Source organism: Stegostoma tigrinum, chromosome 22 (genome assembly GCF_030684315.1).
Source record: "Stegostoma tigrinum isolate sSteTig4 chromosome 22, sSteTig4.hap1, whole genome shotgun sequence".
Taxonomy (NCBI): domain Eukaryota; kingdom Metazoa; phylum Chordata; class Chondrichthyes; order Orectolobiformes; family Stegostomatidae; genus Stegostoma; species Stegostoma tigrinum.
Window position 1 is genome coordinate 51,617,660 of NC_081375.1, and position 13,896 is coordinate 51,631,555.

Below are 13,896 nucleotides of genomic sequence, written 5' to 3' on the forward strand. Positions count from 1 at the left end.
ATGCACATTAAGATATTCGTAAATCGATCAATTTAGAACAAGTGTTATCTCTGCATTGTTCCAGGTTAAACCAGGCACAGAAGACAGCAAATACATAACTATTTAGCAACAAGCATTATCCATCTGTCTGGTAATGCAGTGGTTCTGTTCCTGGATCTACACTGGATCCATGAATGCATGAGGAAGTTGAAACATATGGAGAGACGGAATAAAGTGATGAAGAATCTTAACGTAGGGAGGCAGTTAATGGTGTAAATTACCTGGACAATAGAAAAATGAGGGGTCATCACTGAATCATAGAATGATAAAATTATTATAGCGCAGCTAGAGGCCATTCAGCCTGTTATATCAGAACCACTGTCTGAGAATTTTAACTTATTGCAATCTCCTGCCTTTTCCCCATATCTCTGAATGTTATTGCTGTTTCAATAATCATCCTCTTGAAAGTTTAAATTGAACCAGCCTCCACCACATTTGCAGGCAGTGCATTCCAGACCCGAACTACTTTTCTGAAGTTTTTCTTTTCTCACCAGGTTTGTTTCTTCAAACTGTGTCCCCTTGATCTCGACCCTGTTACAAGCAGTAATAGTCTTTCCCTAACTGGTCTGTCCAGACTCCTTGTGATTTTGAAAATGGTTATCAAATCTATCCCCTGCCTTCTCCTTTCCAGGGAAATCAGTCCCAACTTTTCCACTCTATCCTCAGAAGTTTCTCATTCCTGGAGCCATTCTTGTAAACCACTGCTGCACTCTCACTGTAATGCACACACATCCTTCATATAATGTGGTACACAGAACTGTACACAGTACTCCAGCTGTCCTACATAGGGTTATCATACTCTCTGGCTTCTATGCTCCTATTAATGAAGCCTACTGTACTGTTTTTACTAAACAGCTGTTATTAACAGTTTTCTCTACCAGTCCTGCTGATGACTTATGCGTTCTCTCTGTCATCACCACAACATCATAACCCCACGAGGCAACGTGTGCCTGTAACACCCCAGTCTTATTAACCGTGCTCTGTGCATTCACATACAGGCAGTATAGCCCTGAGTTAGATTTCATTACTTTCTCCCTTATTCTGGTTCCATCTATTGACTTACTAATCTCCATCCTAGAGCTTTGTGCCAGTCCCAGCATTTTATGCACTCTGGTATTACTTCCTAATGCTCTCTCCTGATTCCCACATTCCTGCAGTGTTGGTAACAATCTGAGCCAAACATCCCGCATGGAATGCAGCCCCAGCTTTGTTAGGTGTACCGTGTCCAGCTTCTATTGGTGCCATCTACCCCAGAACTAGTCCCAGCATCCCAAGAATCCAAAGGCCTTCCTCCTGCACCATCTTTCCGAGTTCCTCGGAGTGACAATAACTGACAATCAGTTCTGGACTTCCCATGTGGATGTGACGGCCAAGAAGGCACAACAACACCTCTTCTTCCTCAGGCAGCTCAGGAAATTTGGCGTGTCCATAGGGACCCTCACCAACTTCTACAGATGCACCATTGAAAGCAAACTGTCCGGGTGCACAACGGCCTGAGCTTTAACCCCTTACTGCTCTGCCCAGGACCGTAAGAAACTGCGCAAGATGGTGGGCACAGCCCAGACCGTCACAAAAACCAACCTCCCATCCATGGATTCCATGTACACTGCTCACTACCGCAGAAAGGCTGCCAACATTAGCAAAGACCCATCACACCCTGGTAATGACCTCCTACAACCTCTTCCATCAGGCAGGAGATACAGAAGCACAGGCACACACACACACCAACAGGTTCAGGAACTGCTTCTTCCCGGCTGTTATTATATTGGTGAATGGACTCTGTAGCCTCAAATAACGCTGATCTTCTTAACATTGACCTTGCTTTATGCATGCCCTGTGCAGTGTAACTTGCATGCCTCCATCCAAGTCTTTTTGATCTGTACATCCTTACTTACTATGATCTACTCGTAAACAAAGCTATTCACTGTACTCCGGCACATGTGACAATCAATCCCTTCATCTGCCTTATCTCCCTATTCCTGTACACATGGCATTTGGGAGTAACCCAGAGATTATTGCTGTAAAGATTTAATTTTCTACCTAGGTATCCAAATTCCAGTTGCAGGAATCCACAACCCCTTTCCTATCCGAGTTGCTGGTGGTAATATGGGCCACAATCTCTGGCTGTGGCTTTTTTTAAAAAAGAAACAATCTACTTTTCTGCTCTTAGTGAACAGCTAGTGTATTACCGTGCACCATCTGCCAGCTTGTGGCTCATTCATGTATCTCACTCCTCTGTTCGCAGCCTCCTTTATGTGTTTCTCACAGCTCACACTCCCACCTAACATTCAGTTGATCATTGCAAGTTGTATATGCTTCCTTTATGAGTTTAGGAGCGTAGGCAGTGACCTGAATGAAACATGTATGATCGTTAGGGGTTGGGTGAGGAGAGGTGGCTCTTTCTTCTGACAGAATCTGGAATCAGGGAAACATTTTAAAAATAAGGGGTTAAAGCCCATTTAAAGCACAGACGGCATTTCTGTCCTCCCTCCCAGTGGGCCAGAACTCTCTTCCTGAAAAAGATGATGGAATCAGAAACCTTGAATATTGTAAGGGTGACATAACAAGCTTATCGGGGAGGTTGGTGGGATCAGCCAGGATCTTATTGGATGATAGAACAGGTGTGAGGGGCAGAGTGGCCTGCTCCTAATTTGTATGTTTGTGCGGATCAACAAAAGTGGATATTTCACCCTCAGTGTTTTTGTCTAAGGCTTTCACTGTAAAGACAGAGACTTCAGATCTGGGGTTGGGGAATTATTGCTGTAGATGTGCAGGATGTTGGTGAGGCCTCGTCTGGAATTCTGTCTCCAGTTCTGATCAGCCTGTAATGGGAAAGATATTATTAAGCTGGACACGGTTAAGAAGGGATTTGCCAGGACGTTGCCAGGAATTGCTGGGAATTCTTCCACAAGAGTGTAGGAGGTTGAGGGGTGACCTTGTAGAGGTTTATAAAATCAGGAGGGGCATGGATAAGGTGAACGCAGGTGTCTTTTCCCAAGGGTGGGGGATTTCAAGACTAGGGGGCATATTTCGAAGGTGAGAGGGGAAAGATTTTAAAAAGACATGAGGGGCAACATTTTTACAACTTCCACACAGTGGTCCATGTGTGGAATGAGCTTCCAGAGGAAGTGGACAAATGTGGGCACAGCCACAATATTTAAAAGACATTTGGATAAATATTAAGAAAGATTTGGAGGGATATGGGCCGAGCGCAGGCAGGTGGGACTAGTTTAGTTTGGAGACAGTCAGGACTGCAAATGCTGAAAGCTAGAGTTGATAAATGGAAAAGCACAGCATCCAAGGAGCAGGGAAGTCAATGCCTTGGGCCGAACCCCTTCACCAGGACTTCCCTGCTGCTCGGATAGTGTCTGACCTAGGGATTGCTGGACCAGAGGGCACTGTGTGACTCTACAGAAAACAACAAATGGCACAGATCACAGCAGGTTGGGCAGCATCCATGGAGAGAGAACAAACTAACAAGAAGACTTTTCATCAGAGATAGTAGGAACTGCCGATGCTGGAGAATCTGAGATAACAAGGTGTGGAGCTGGATGAACACAGCAGGCCAAGCAGCATCAGAGGAGAAGGAAAGCTGACGCTTCAGGCCTAGACCCTTCTTCAGAAAAAAACTTCTGACTTTTCATCAGAGCGGGCATGACTCTAGCTGTTTGTATGACCTTCGATTACCTCACGTTCTGTTTTATTTCTCCCCTTCAGCTCCGTTTCAGTGAAGTCTGCTGGTAATATTTTGGACGACATTGGGAGCATGTTTGATGACCTCGCCGATCAGTTGGAAGCCATGTTGGACTAATCCCATACTGCCTTCATGCTGATGTTGTCCCTTTGACCGTTGGCGGGTACCCTCCCCCCCCATCTTCCCTGCCACCCCCCACCTCCCCCGCACAATGGGGTAGCCACGGTAACTGCAGGAAGCTGCCTGAGCGCCTCATGTCCTTGAGGCCATCCTGCTGACAGAGCATGTCATGAAAGTGATTGAGCTTTGCTGCGTCCACATTGTCCAGGCCTGGCTCAGATGGGGCTTTCAAAACTGTACTGTGTACGATCCCAGCTCAAGTCAGTGAGGGATAGCTTCGAAACCCCAGGAGAACGTAAGAAACTGAAATCTTTATTGCATTTGCTTTTTTAATACTTATGTATATATTTACCCTCCTCTCAAATTTCTGCTGCTGTCATAAGCACTTAAAACGAGTTAAAGCACAACACAAGACACTCCTTCCCCCCCACCCCCACCAACAAAGTGAAGATTCAATCTTTATCAGATCGGGCAACGATCTTCAAACGAAAACTGAAACAACTGGGGGCGCTGTAAATCAGAAACAAAGGCAGAATTTGCTGGGAAAGCTTAGCGGGTCCGGCAGCATCTTGTGGAGAGAAATCAGAGTTAACATTTCGGGTCGAGCGACTCTTCCTCAGAACTGATCTTTAAACCGCTGTCTCTGAAGATACCCCATCGCCCCTCCTGTGCCACAGCCATTCAGCCAACGCACAGTGATAACAGCAACTCAAGCTGTCGCACAACCCGGCAGATTCCCCTTCACCCTGCACCTGAAGTACCAGCCCTGCATTACTTAACGTTGTTTCACAAAATAAAAATCTTCTTCGCTCAAGTTTAACGCTAAACTCTGACTGGTGAAAGGCAGAGGCTGGGATCACGGGTTGGCTGTTTCTGGAACGTACTTGTGTTTTTAATCAGGCAGAGACTAATGACTGTGAGAGGTCAGAGCGACTGGGTGGAGGAGGGCCTTCTGCCATTTGCATGAGACCAGGGCAGGCTGTGGTGAAGTACCTTGGGACAGATCGCCTCTGCTGGAGGTGCTACATGAATCCTAACTTTTCATTGTGTTGCTAAGGCTAACAATGTGAATTTGTGTCTCTTTTTGTTTGTTTGTGCTTGCCAAGCCCTGGTGCCAAGTTGAGAATTTGCCTCCAGGGTTTGGTGGGGGTGGGGGGAGGCGTAAAGTGTCAGCGTTTGGGTCTGTGTGGCCCCTTCTCTCTGCTGGTTCCTGCAGGATTGAGGAGCAGTAAGCAATTGTGCAAAGATTTCTGGCCTCGGTGCTGAAATCCAGCATTTTTTGTTTTCAAGTACAGATTCCAGCATCTGCAATAATTTGTTTCTGAGCTCACTGTGTTGGGAGCTCCGTCCTCAGCAGCGTGGGCTGTGCCACCCCTCAGCCTGAAGTTGCCCTCAGTCACAGGCCAATGTGGAGGAGTATGTGACTGGTATTCCACTCTGAGGGACACACCCTGAATTGACGTAGTGACCAATCAGCTGTGACTGGGGTTTGGACACGTGATGTTTAAAAAGGATTGGAGGGGGGAAGGTTTGTGAAGAACACTGTACTGAGGCACGGAAATCGTTCCCAGGGAACCACCATGCCAACAGAGCTGCCCACGTTCAGCTGCTGCTGTTCTGCACTGCACCTCCATGTTAATATCTAACCCACAGCTCAGTATCTCTACAACAATTTACATAACAATTGTAAAGTTGGCAATTGTAGCATGCAGAGAGAAAAAATATTTTTCGAAACAGAAAGGTGGAGAGCAGCTTAAACTTAGTGTGGAGGAACTGGTTCTGAACCTGATTGTATGATACCTGTAGCAACAGTCTCACTACTCTTAGAGACGGTGAATGTGCCTTTTGAATCTGCAAGGTGTGAACATGGATTTGTGTAGGACGCAATGTACATGAACATCTGTAGCATTGTGTGTGTGAGCACATATGTGCCTACACCACATCTGTGCATACACATGTATCGTGTATGAGTTGGACACGTATGTGTGTCAGTCTTGCACGTCTGAGTGAACATGTGTAACATGTATGTTTGTGCATGCGACATTCCCGTGTGTACACGTGCAGCATGTGTGTATGAGTAGCAATAACACTCTGTTAGCATGTATGTGTGTGAGTAGCACATGACAGTGTGCAAATATAGCATATATGTATGTGTTTGTTAGCACACGCTGATGGCAGGCCAGTGTGGTAAATCAGTGTGTGAACCATGTTGGCTTAGACTTGGTGCGAGCAATTTCTGAGGTGCCACCCTTACATCTAATGGTAGAAGGTTCCAATTCCCAGGCTACTTTGGAACAAAAGAGTCAGGAGCATCAATCTTCAGCCAGTCACCTTTCAGTTATCTGACTGTCTCTCCTCACAACTACGTGCTCATAACTGTGTCAAAGCTGCCCTCGTCATAGTTTCCAGCCAGATGTTCATCATAGAGGTCGAGAGAGGTTCTGCAGCATTAATACACAGTGTAGTCCCGATCCCCTTGGTAGATCAATCATTGAATTGAAGAGATAACTGTCCTGATTTGTCCCTGTTAGCCACACCCCATTATCCCATCAATCCATATCTAGATTAATCACACTGGATTCAGTCTAAATCAATGTGAATAACTTTGAATAGCCTTAATAAACTGCGTCTAACTAATGAGATAACAAGGTGTAGGGCTGGATGAACACAGCAGGCCAAGCAGCATCAGACGAGCAGGAAGGCTGACATTTCGGGCCTGGACCCTTCTTCAGAAATGCTGAAATTTCTGAAGAAGGGTCTAGGCCCGAAACGTCAACTTTCCTGCTGCTCTGATGCTGCTTGGCCTCCTGTGTTCATTCAGCTCTACACCTTGTTTTCTCAGATTCTGTAGCATCTGCAGTTCCTACTGTCTCTACGTCTAATAGTCACTTATTCTTTCTGAACCTACTGTGTCAGAAAGAAGGAACCTGCATTTCTAAAACACTTTGTAGAGACCCAGTTTGTCCCAAAATGTTTTTCAGTAACATAGTTTGTTTAAGTGTAGCCATTTATTGCAGCTAGTTTAGGCACAGCAAGCTCCCACAAACAACAGTAAAGCATTGACCAGATATGTAAGCCTTTGTGGTTTTTACATTCCTGCACTCAGAAAGCACGTCGATAGCACCCAGTTTGTGAAAGGGATCGCAGACTGAAAGAATGCAGTCGCCAGCCATCCCTGTGGCACATGCTAACTTGGGGTTTCTGTCCCATTTGGAAACAAACAGCACCCTCAGGCATTGGGCAGTATTGGAATATTAGTGTTACTGACTGAAGCCTGCACTCTTTAGAACATTTTGCAAGAATACTCAATAAAGGAGAAAACTGACCTTTATGTTGCCTGACAGGACTGGTTGGCATGTAGATTTTGATTTATAGCAGGGTTGCCATGGATAATGGACCCATTAAAGCTGATTGACAGTTAACTGCCAGTCATTGTTTAGATTTCTAACCAGGCAGGCTGATTCTTATTGGTCAGGGTATTGCCCTGGGAAATGAACCAGTGAATGGCTGTCACCTATTTTGTTGAGTTGGAACAGACACAGTGTGTGGACATGTTATTTCTGTCTGCAATGAACAAGGCCCTATATAAATGGAGCTTCCACAGCAACACCTTTACCAATCAGAGTCCCACTTTCCAACAAATCAGCACTCTCTTCTCATGGAATATAAATCTTAGTTTTGCCCTTGAGTTGGTATTCTTGTGAATTGTCCTGATGAGCGCAAGACGAGGAGCCACACCAAAGTATATATTGTTTCAGCAATAAACAACATTTTGTACATTGTCATCGTGAGAATCTGTATGATCCATGCTAAGTATTATGTCACCATGGTAATGATAAAGTGTTCAAAGCATGAACTGCAGGTTTTATGATGTAAATACCCTAGCTGCTCCAAGCATTGAGAAAATATATAAATATATATATTTTGAAACATTTTCTTTCTTATCTTTACATATGCACCAAATATTCCTGTCAGAGAATTATTAGCATTAGAAAGTGAAGTGATGTGGGTTACACTGGATTTCGGAGCAGATACATTTCTTATCTGCTGTGAGATGATGTGCTCTGGTGAACACAGACTGCTTGCTGCCAGCAAAGTGAGAAAATGCAAAACAGGACGGTTAAATTAAGAGACTTTTTTTGAGCTTGATCTTTGTACATTACAACTTACTGACTTGTGTATTATCGATGCAAATGTTTTCAATAGTTTATTTGAAATTTCTAACATTCTGTGTGATCAAGCACTGTTTAATGTTTTTTAATCTGCTTGGCTGAAACATTGATATATAATGTAAGTTATTGTTTAAGATTAAGAAGTGAAACCAATGGACCGGAGAGCAGTGGCAAACTTCATATTTGGTCTGGATTCATTTTGATTTGTGCCCATGGATCACGCACATTCACTGAACTCAGGCTCCTTAGCCACTGAATCTTGGGATATGAAGATGTTAATGACGATGGCAAAAGTGATGCATTGCTCTGATGTGAGCACTATGAGAAATTGTATTCAGTTTCATGTATATCAGTGTAAATAAAGAGTTTACAGTATCACAGAGAGAAAGAGTCTTACTCAAAGTGAGGGACAAACTGGGAATGCAAAGGTCCAATGTAGTAAGACCTTTGCAACCTTTAAGTGTGCACTTGTGGACACCCAACCGTTTCAAGAAAGGCTCGGCCCTCTGAATGAGGCCACGATGTTGGTGTCTCGAGCTCAGAGGCACCGATGACCATCATCCAACTCTGACTGAGTTCTAACAGTGGGGCTCCTGCTTTTACAGGCGCCTTTCTCCGTTTCACACAGCTCACTGAGGGAGTGCAAGCCTCAGTTCTGGGGAAATCGTTTGGGAACAATTGCGCTAGAGGGCGAGTCCTACAAGAGGTAACTCGAATAGAAGAATCTGTTGAAGACAGACAACCCATATGCAAAGCCTCTACAGCACCCCAGAATTCTCTCAAAGCAGGGTCCATGCACTGACCAGTGATGGTAACCCAAGCTGACATTTGAGGACTTGTGGTACAGAGACCCGCAGTTCACCAAGACACCTAATGCCTGCATTAGGCAAGTACTTGGTGCTAAGCTCCCTCTCATTTTAATCTGGCCAGACCTTTGATAAAAGATGGCTGGAGAGTGGTGTGTGGGGTGGTCTGGAGGCATTTAAGGTAACTGACACCATTTTGAGCCCATTCATACCAGTTATATTGCAAAGAGAACACTGGTGTGCTTTCAGGACGGTGAAGGGAAGAGAAAATCCAACCCGTAAGGTGTCAGACGTGGTGCAGTTCTGTGTGTGGGAGGTGCCTGTAGTAGTTTGGAGTATCACTGATGACTCATTGACCTGCCCATTGCTGAGCTCAGTAATTGGTGAATGGTTTGGCTCTTGGGAGCGTTGGATTTCTGACTGGAAAAAGATAGGTTTTTGATCCTCATGTGCAGCAAGCTAAGTGCAATGTTGAAGCAGGTTTACCACAGATTTAAAAAGTCTGCTTCTCACTCCAGGAAATCCAATCTCCTTGGTTAAGGCCGGAAACAGGGTGGTGAATTGGATAATCAGCCATGATTGTATTGAATGGTGGAGCAGGCTCAAAGGGCAGAGTGGCCTGTTTTCTATGGTTAGGTGTTTTTCAAAAGCAGGTCTGACCCACAGTTGTCACAGTTTTCACTGAAGAGCTCAAGGATAACAGCCGCCTGGGTATCACTGGTACCGTCAAGGGACTTCTCACCAAAGGGTCGTGAATCCACCCCCAGCTGGACAGAGACTGGATTCCATGCTGTTGATACCAAACTGCTCCACTGCAGCGGTCCAAACAAGCAGATCCTTTAGGGGATCTGAGTTCTTTGGCAGGTTGTGTGCTGTATTCCGGAGCTGTGGATAGTGAAGGTATTTTCCTCCATAGCTGACTAGGACAATCTCCCTCTCTCACTGCCCACCATTGGAACGATTTACAAGTTGACGCACAGTCTGTTTAGCCATGGGATGAACATAACTCCCTTGGCCTTCAATTCCTGGATGGGGGAGCCTGGCTCTAAAGTTACCTCACTGCAGCATAAAACCGCCTTCAGCCAATCCATTACTCTAGTTACAAACCACCTGAATGCCTCCCGATTAATTCTAGACTGTGCCCCATTTAGCTCCAGCCAATCATCTCCATATGATCTGCACATTGATTAGATTCCAGCTTGTAACCCATGCAACAGTCAAGGTATTTATCGGAGCTGGGACCCCAGCTATTCATGATATAAATAATTTGAATGAGGGAACAAAATGTAACTCTCCAAGTTTGCAGATGATACCAAACTGGGTGGGAGGGTGAACTGTGACATAGAGGCAGAGATCCTTCGGTTAGATCTCAACAGGTCGGGTGAGTGGGCAAATCAATGGCAGACGCAGTATAATTTGGATTCATCCCATTACAGACGAATCCCCCAACCCTATCCCTGTATTTCCCAAGGATAATCCACCTAACCTACACACCCCTGAACACTACGGGAAATTTAACATGGCCAATCCACCCTAACCTGTGCATCTTTGGCCTATGGGAGGAAACTGGAGCACCCAGAGGTAACATTTGCAGATGTGGGGAGAATGTGCAAACTCTACACAGACAGTTAGCTGAGGGCCGAATTGAACCAAGGTCGCCAGCACTCTGAGGCAGCAGTGCTAACCACTGAGCCACTGTGCTGCCCAGGCAGGTTAGCATGGACAGGTTGGACCAAAGGGTCTGTTTCTGTGCTGTACATGGCTATGACTCTAAACATTTCTGCATCCTTCAACTCCAAAATCTTTTGAATTTTAATATAACTAACTGCAAGTAGAGATTACATGGCGTAGAGCTGGATGAACACAGCTGGCCAAGCAACATCAGAGGAGCAGGAAAGCTGACGTTTTCAGCCTAGACCCTTGTGAAAAATTTCTGATTTTCTGAAGAAGGGTCTAGGCCCAAAACATCAGCTTTCCTGCTCCACTTGGCCTGCTGTGTTCATCCAGCTCCACACTTTGTTATCTCAGATTCTCCAGCATCTGCAGTTCCTACTATAACTGCAAATGGATGTGTGTTATGCTGTCAGGGATTCCAATCAATAGCAGGATCAGTTGTGTATCTGCTTAATCAATGTGCTTTAAGATTGGTTTAGACAAACAAATGACTGAGGAGGGTGAATTAAGAGTATAGAAAGACGATGAAGTAGATATAGATGGAGAAAAATAAAGCAAAAGGAAAAAAAAAATCTCCAACAAATCAGCCTTTGAAGAATGAGAGTTCGGTGTTTAAACTCCTTCCTTCGGTCATTTCCTGTACAAATGCAAGAGAGGTACCTGCTGCCCTTTCTCCACCTCCTTTCCCAGGGTCAGGAAAAGACCACCTGACTTGAGTTGTGATCTACTGATTTTATCCCAATCAGCTGTACGCTTTCTGGGTCAGGGAGAATGATTGGCTGTTAATAATTCTCACATTGTCAAAAATGTACTTAGGCTATTGTTGCAAAGTTGGATAGAGTACTTGCGGATTGGAAGGCAGGACGTTAGAATTTGGCATTTGTAAAATACTATGGGGGAAAGCAGTGCGTGGTCCGTTTAAAAGATGACTTTTTTAATGCTTGGATATTCAAAAAAGATGTCTGAGAGTTTGGTATAACATAGTGCACCTGAATTGAAACATTTTTATCAAAAGCTTATACTGTTAGCAGGTAAAGGAGCAGTTTTACCAAGACACAGGTTTCTAAAATTTAGCCAATTAATTTAAACCAGCCCCCTAGACACCAAAAACCAATTAAATGTAAATCTAATGGTTTTGACAACATAGGACCAATCCTATTGTAAGAAATTGATAGATCATCAAGGGTATAAAAAATGACGGCATTTGGGAAATCAAAGAGAGGCAACTGCCATCTACCAAGAGAACAGCTCCCAGCTGTAAAGGAAGGAATCATCGGCTCCCACAGAATTCTCTAAGACTTAGAGTAAACTCCATCTAAATTAAAGGCTCTCATGGCACAAGTAGTTAATGTTCCTGACAAAAGAATTCAATGGAGAAGACACTCCTGACACAAGGATTCACCAAGAATGCATTCCTAATGGAGGATCAATGGAGAAGACACAGAACATTCTGGAAGATGTAAACTGACTGTAATTTCAAGAAACTAAGTTATAAATTTATATACATTTAAAATAAAAAAAAGTGGAACTTGTATTGATTGGAACGGCATGCTATTAGAATTTTGTTTCATTTGGGAATAATTAATAGCTAGAGGAGAATTGTTCAGTTTGTTAATAGTTCAGTTAATTTGTTCACTATTAAGAGTTAGACAAGTAGATTGCTATCTGTTGATTACAGAGAGTGTGTTAGTTTATTTCATTTACCCACTCCTTTATATTGATTGGGAGGTGACAGGCAGGTTATACCATTTTTCCCACCTCTTTTCACAGATTATTGGGTCAGGCAAGGTGAGTCTCTGAGTGTTTCGGTCTTAGTTATTGGTTGTTGGGGGGTGGTCAACTTCCACTTTATAACACTATTATTCGAGACTTCAATTCTTCAAAGTTTCGGGAATGTTAAAGACAAGATGCTGCTAAGTGAAACAAAAGCCAGGAGATCCTAATTGTTAGTAGGAAGGACACTGCAGGATCAACAGGGCTGGAATTGTCTTGACCTTCACCTGGCACAGGCATATCAAAAGGATTTACAGATTGATAATGAACTTGTCTGGCCACAATATGACACTTCCTGTAACCAGCAAGCAAAATTTCGAATCCAGAAATGCTATCACTGGCCCACAAGAGCTTTTCATGCATGGGTAGCTTTCTTGAGTAAGCCTACACAGTGAGTATGAGCATGTTCCTCAACCACAGGTTTGAAGAATGAAAAGGTAATCTGACTGATTCTTAAAAGGCTTGACAGGATAAACGGTGAGAGGATATTCCCCTCACGGGAGAGTCGAGGACCAGAGGGCATCATCTCAGAATAATGGAACACCAATCTAAGACTGAGATGAAAAGGAATTTCTTCTTTTGGAGGATTGAACATTTATGGAACTCTTTACCACAGAGCTACATGGGTGGGGGATAGGGTTGCAGAATCCTTGCGCAAATTCAAGATTGAGATTGATAAATTCTTGATCAATTGGGGAATATGGGTTTTGGGGAAAAAGGCAGGAATATGGACATGAGAAAATTATTCATGAGCCTAATGAATGGTGGAACAGGCTTGAGGGGCTGAATAGCCTGTTCCTATTCCTATTTCTAATGATCTTATTTGTAAATATGCCCATTTCCCAGCAAGATCACTGACTTCAATTCTAAGAGTAGAATTTGCAATCCTAGTGAAGGAAAATTCAGCACAGTTCTAATATCTAGGTCCCTTCATCTTAATTCAAATCAGATTGAGGTTTCCCTCACTGTTAATAAAATGTGAAATCTAAACACAAGGCCATTAGCGACCAGCAAAATTGAGTAAAAAAGCTGACGCTGACGATATCCTGATTTCAAAATCATTGAAGAGAAACTTAGACACACGGATTTTGTTATTCCCAACAGACAGAAAGAGGAGACTGCCTGACATTTGCACTGGATTGTGGTGGGCCACATCATGAGGGAATGGAGACTGACCTGGAACTGATCCATTGACCCTGGGGCAGCGTTCAAGTTTAGGGAGGCTGATAAACCAGTGTCATTGAAGACTGCTAGCCTCATCCCAATTCTTAACAAACTGTACCCACCAATCAGTGCAGTGCTTGGTGCCCTGAACTGGCTCCCACTCCACAAAACACACTGCGTTCAAATCCCTGGTGGATTTGTACCGTGATCTCCAACTTTCTACTGCCAGGTTCATGAGAGCACACTGCAGACACCCTGCACCCACGAGTAGGAATCCATGCGACCTGCATTCATGAACAGAGATCATATATCAGGGTCATCACACAGTGGGCATGATTCCTCAATATCAGACTCTATGGGGCAGAATGACCAAGCGGGCTTGATGGGCCAAATGGCTTAGTCCAGTTCCCGATTCACAGAGTCTCAAGATGAGATTACTCCAGGTGAGCAAACA

At 44.2% G+C, this 13,896-nt stretch overlaps 1 protein-coding gene across 5 annotated transcripts in view; it reads left to right on the forward strand.

Annotated features, from left to right (window-relative positions):
- Nucleotides 1-8,400, forward strand: part of LOC125463608 (caskin-2-like) — a 281,692-nt gene extending 273,292 nt beyond the window's left edge. For 4 of the 5 annotated variants that reach the window (XM_048555091.2, XM_048555092.2, XM_048555096.2 and 1 more), the window contains one exon: nucleotides 3,757-6,554. In XM_048555091.2, the coding sequence (XP_048411048.1) occupies nucleotides 3,757-3,850 (94 nt within the window). In that variant the 3' untranslated portion in view covers nucleotides 3,851-6,554. Of the gene's footprint in view, nucleotides 1-3,756; nucleotides 6,555-6,674 lie in introns of those variants that run through there. The other variant, XR_007249868.2, reaches the window with a different exon arrangement.
- The last annotated feature ends 5,496 nt before the right edge of the window (nucleotides 8,401-13,896 follow it).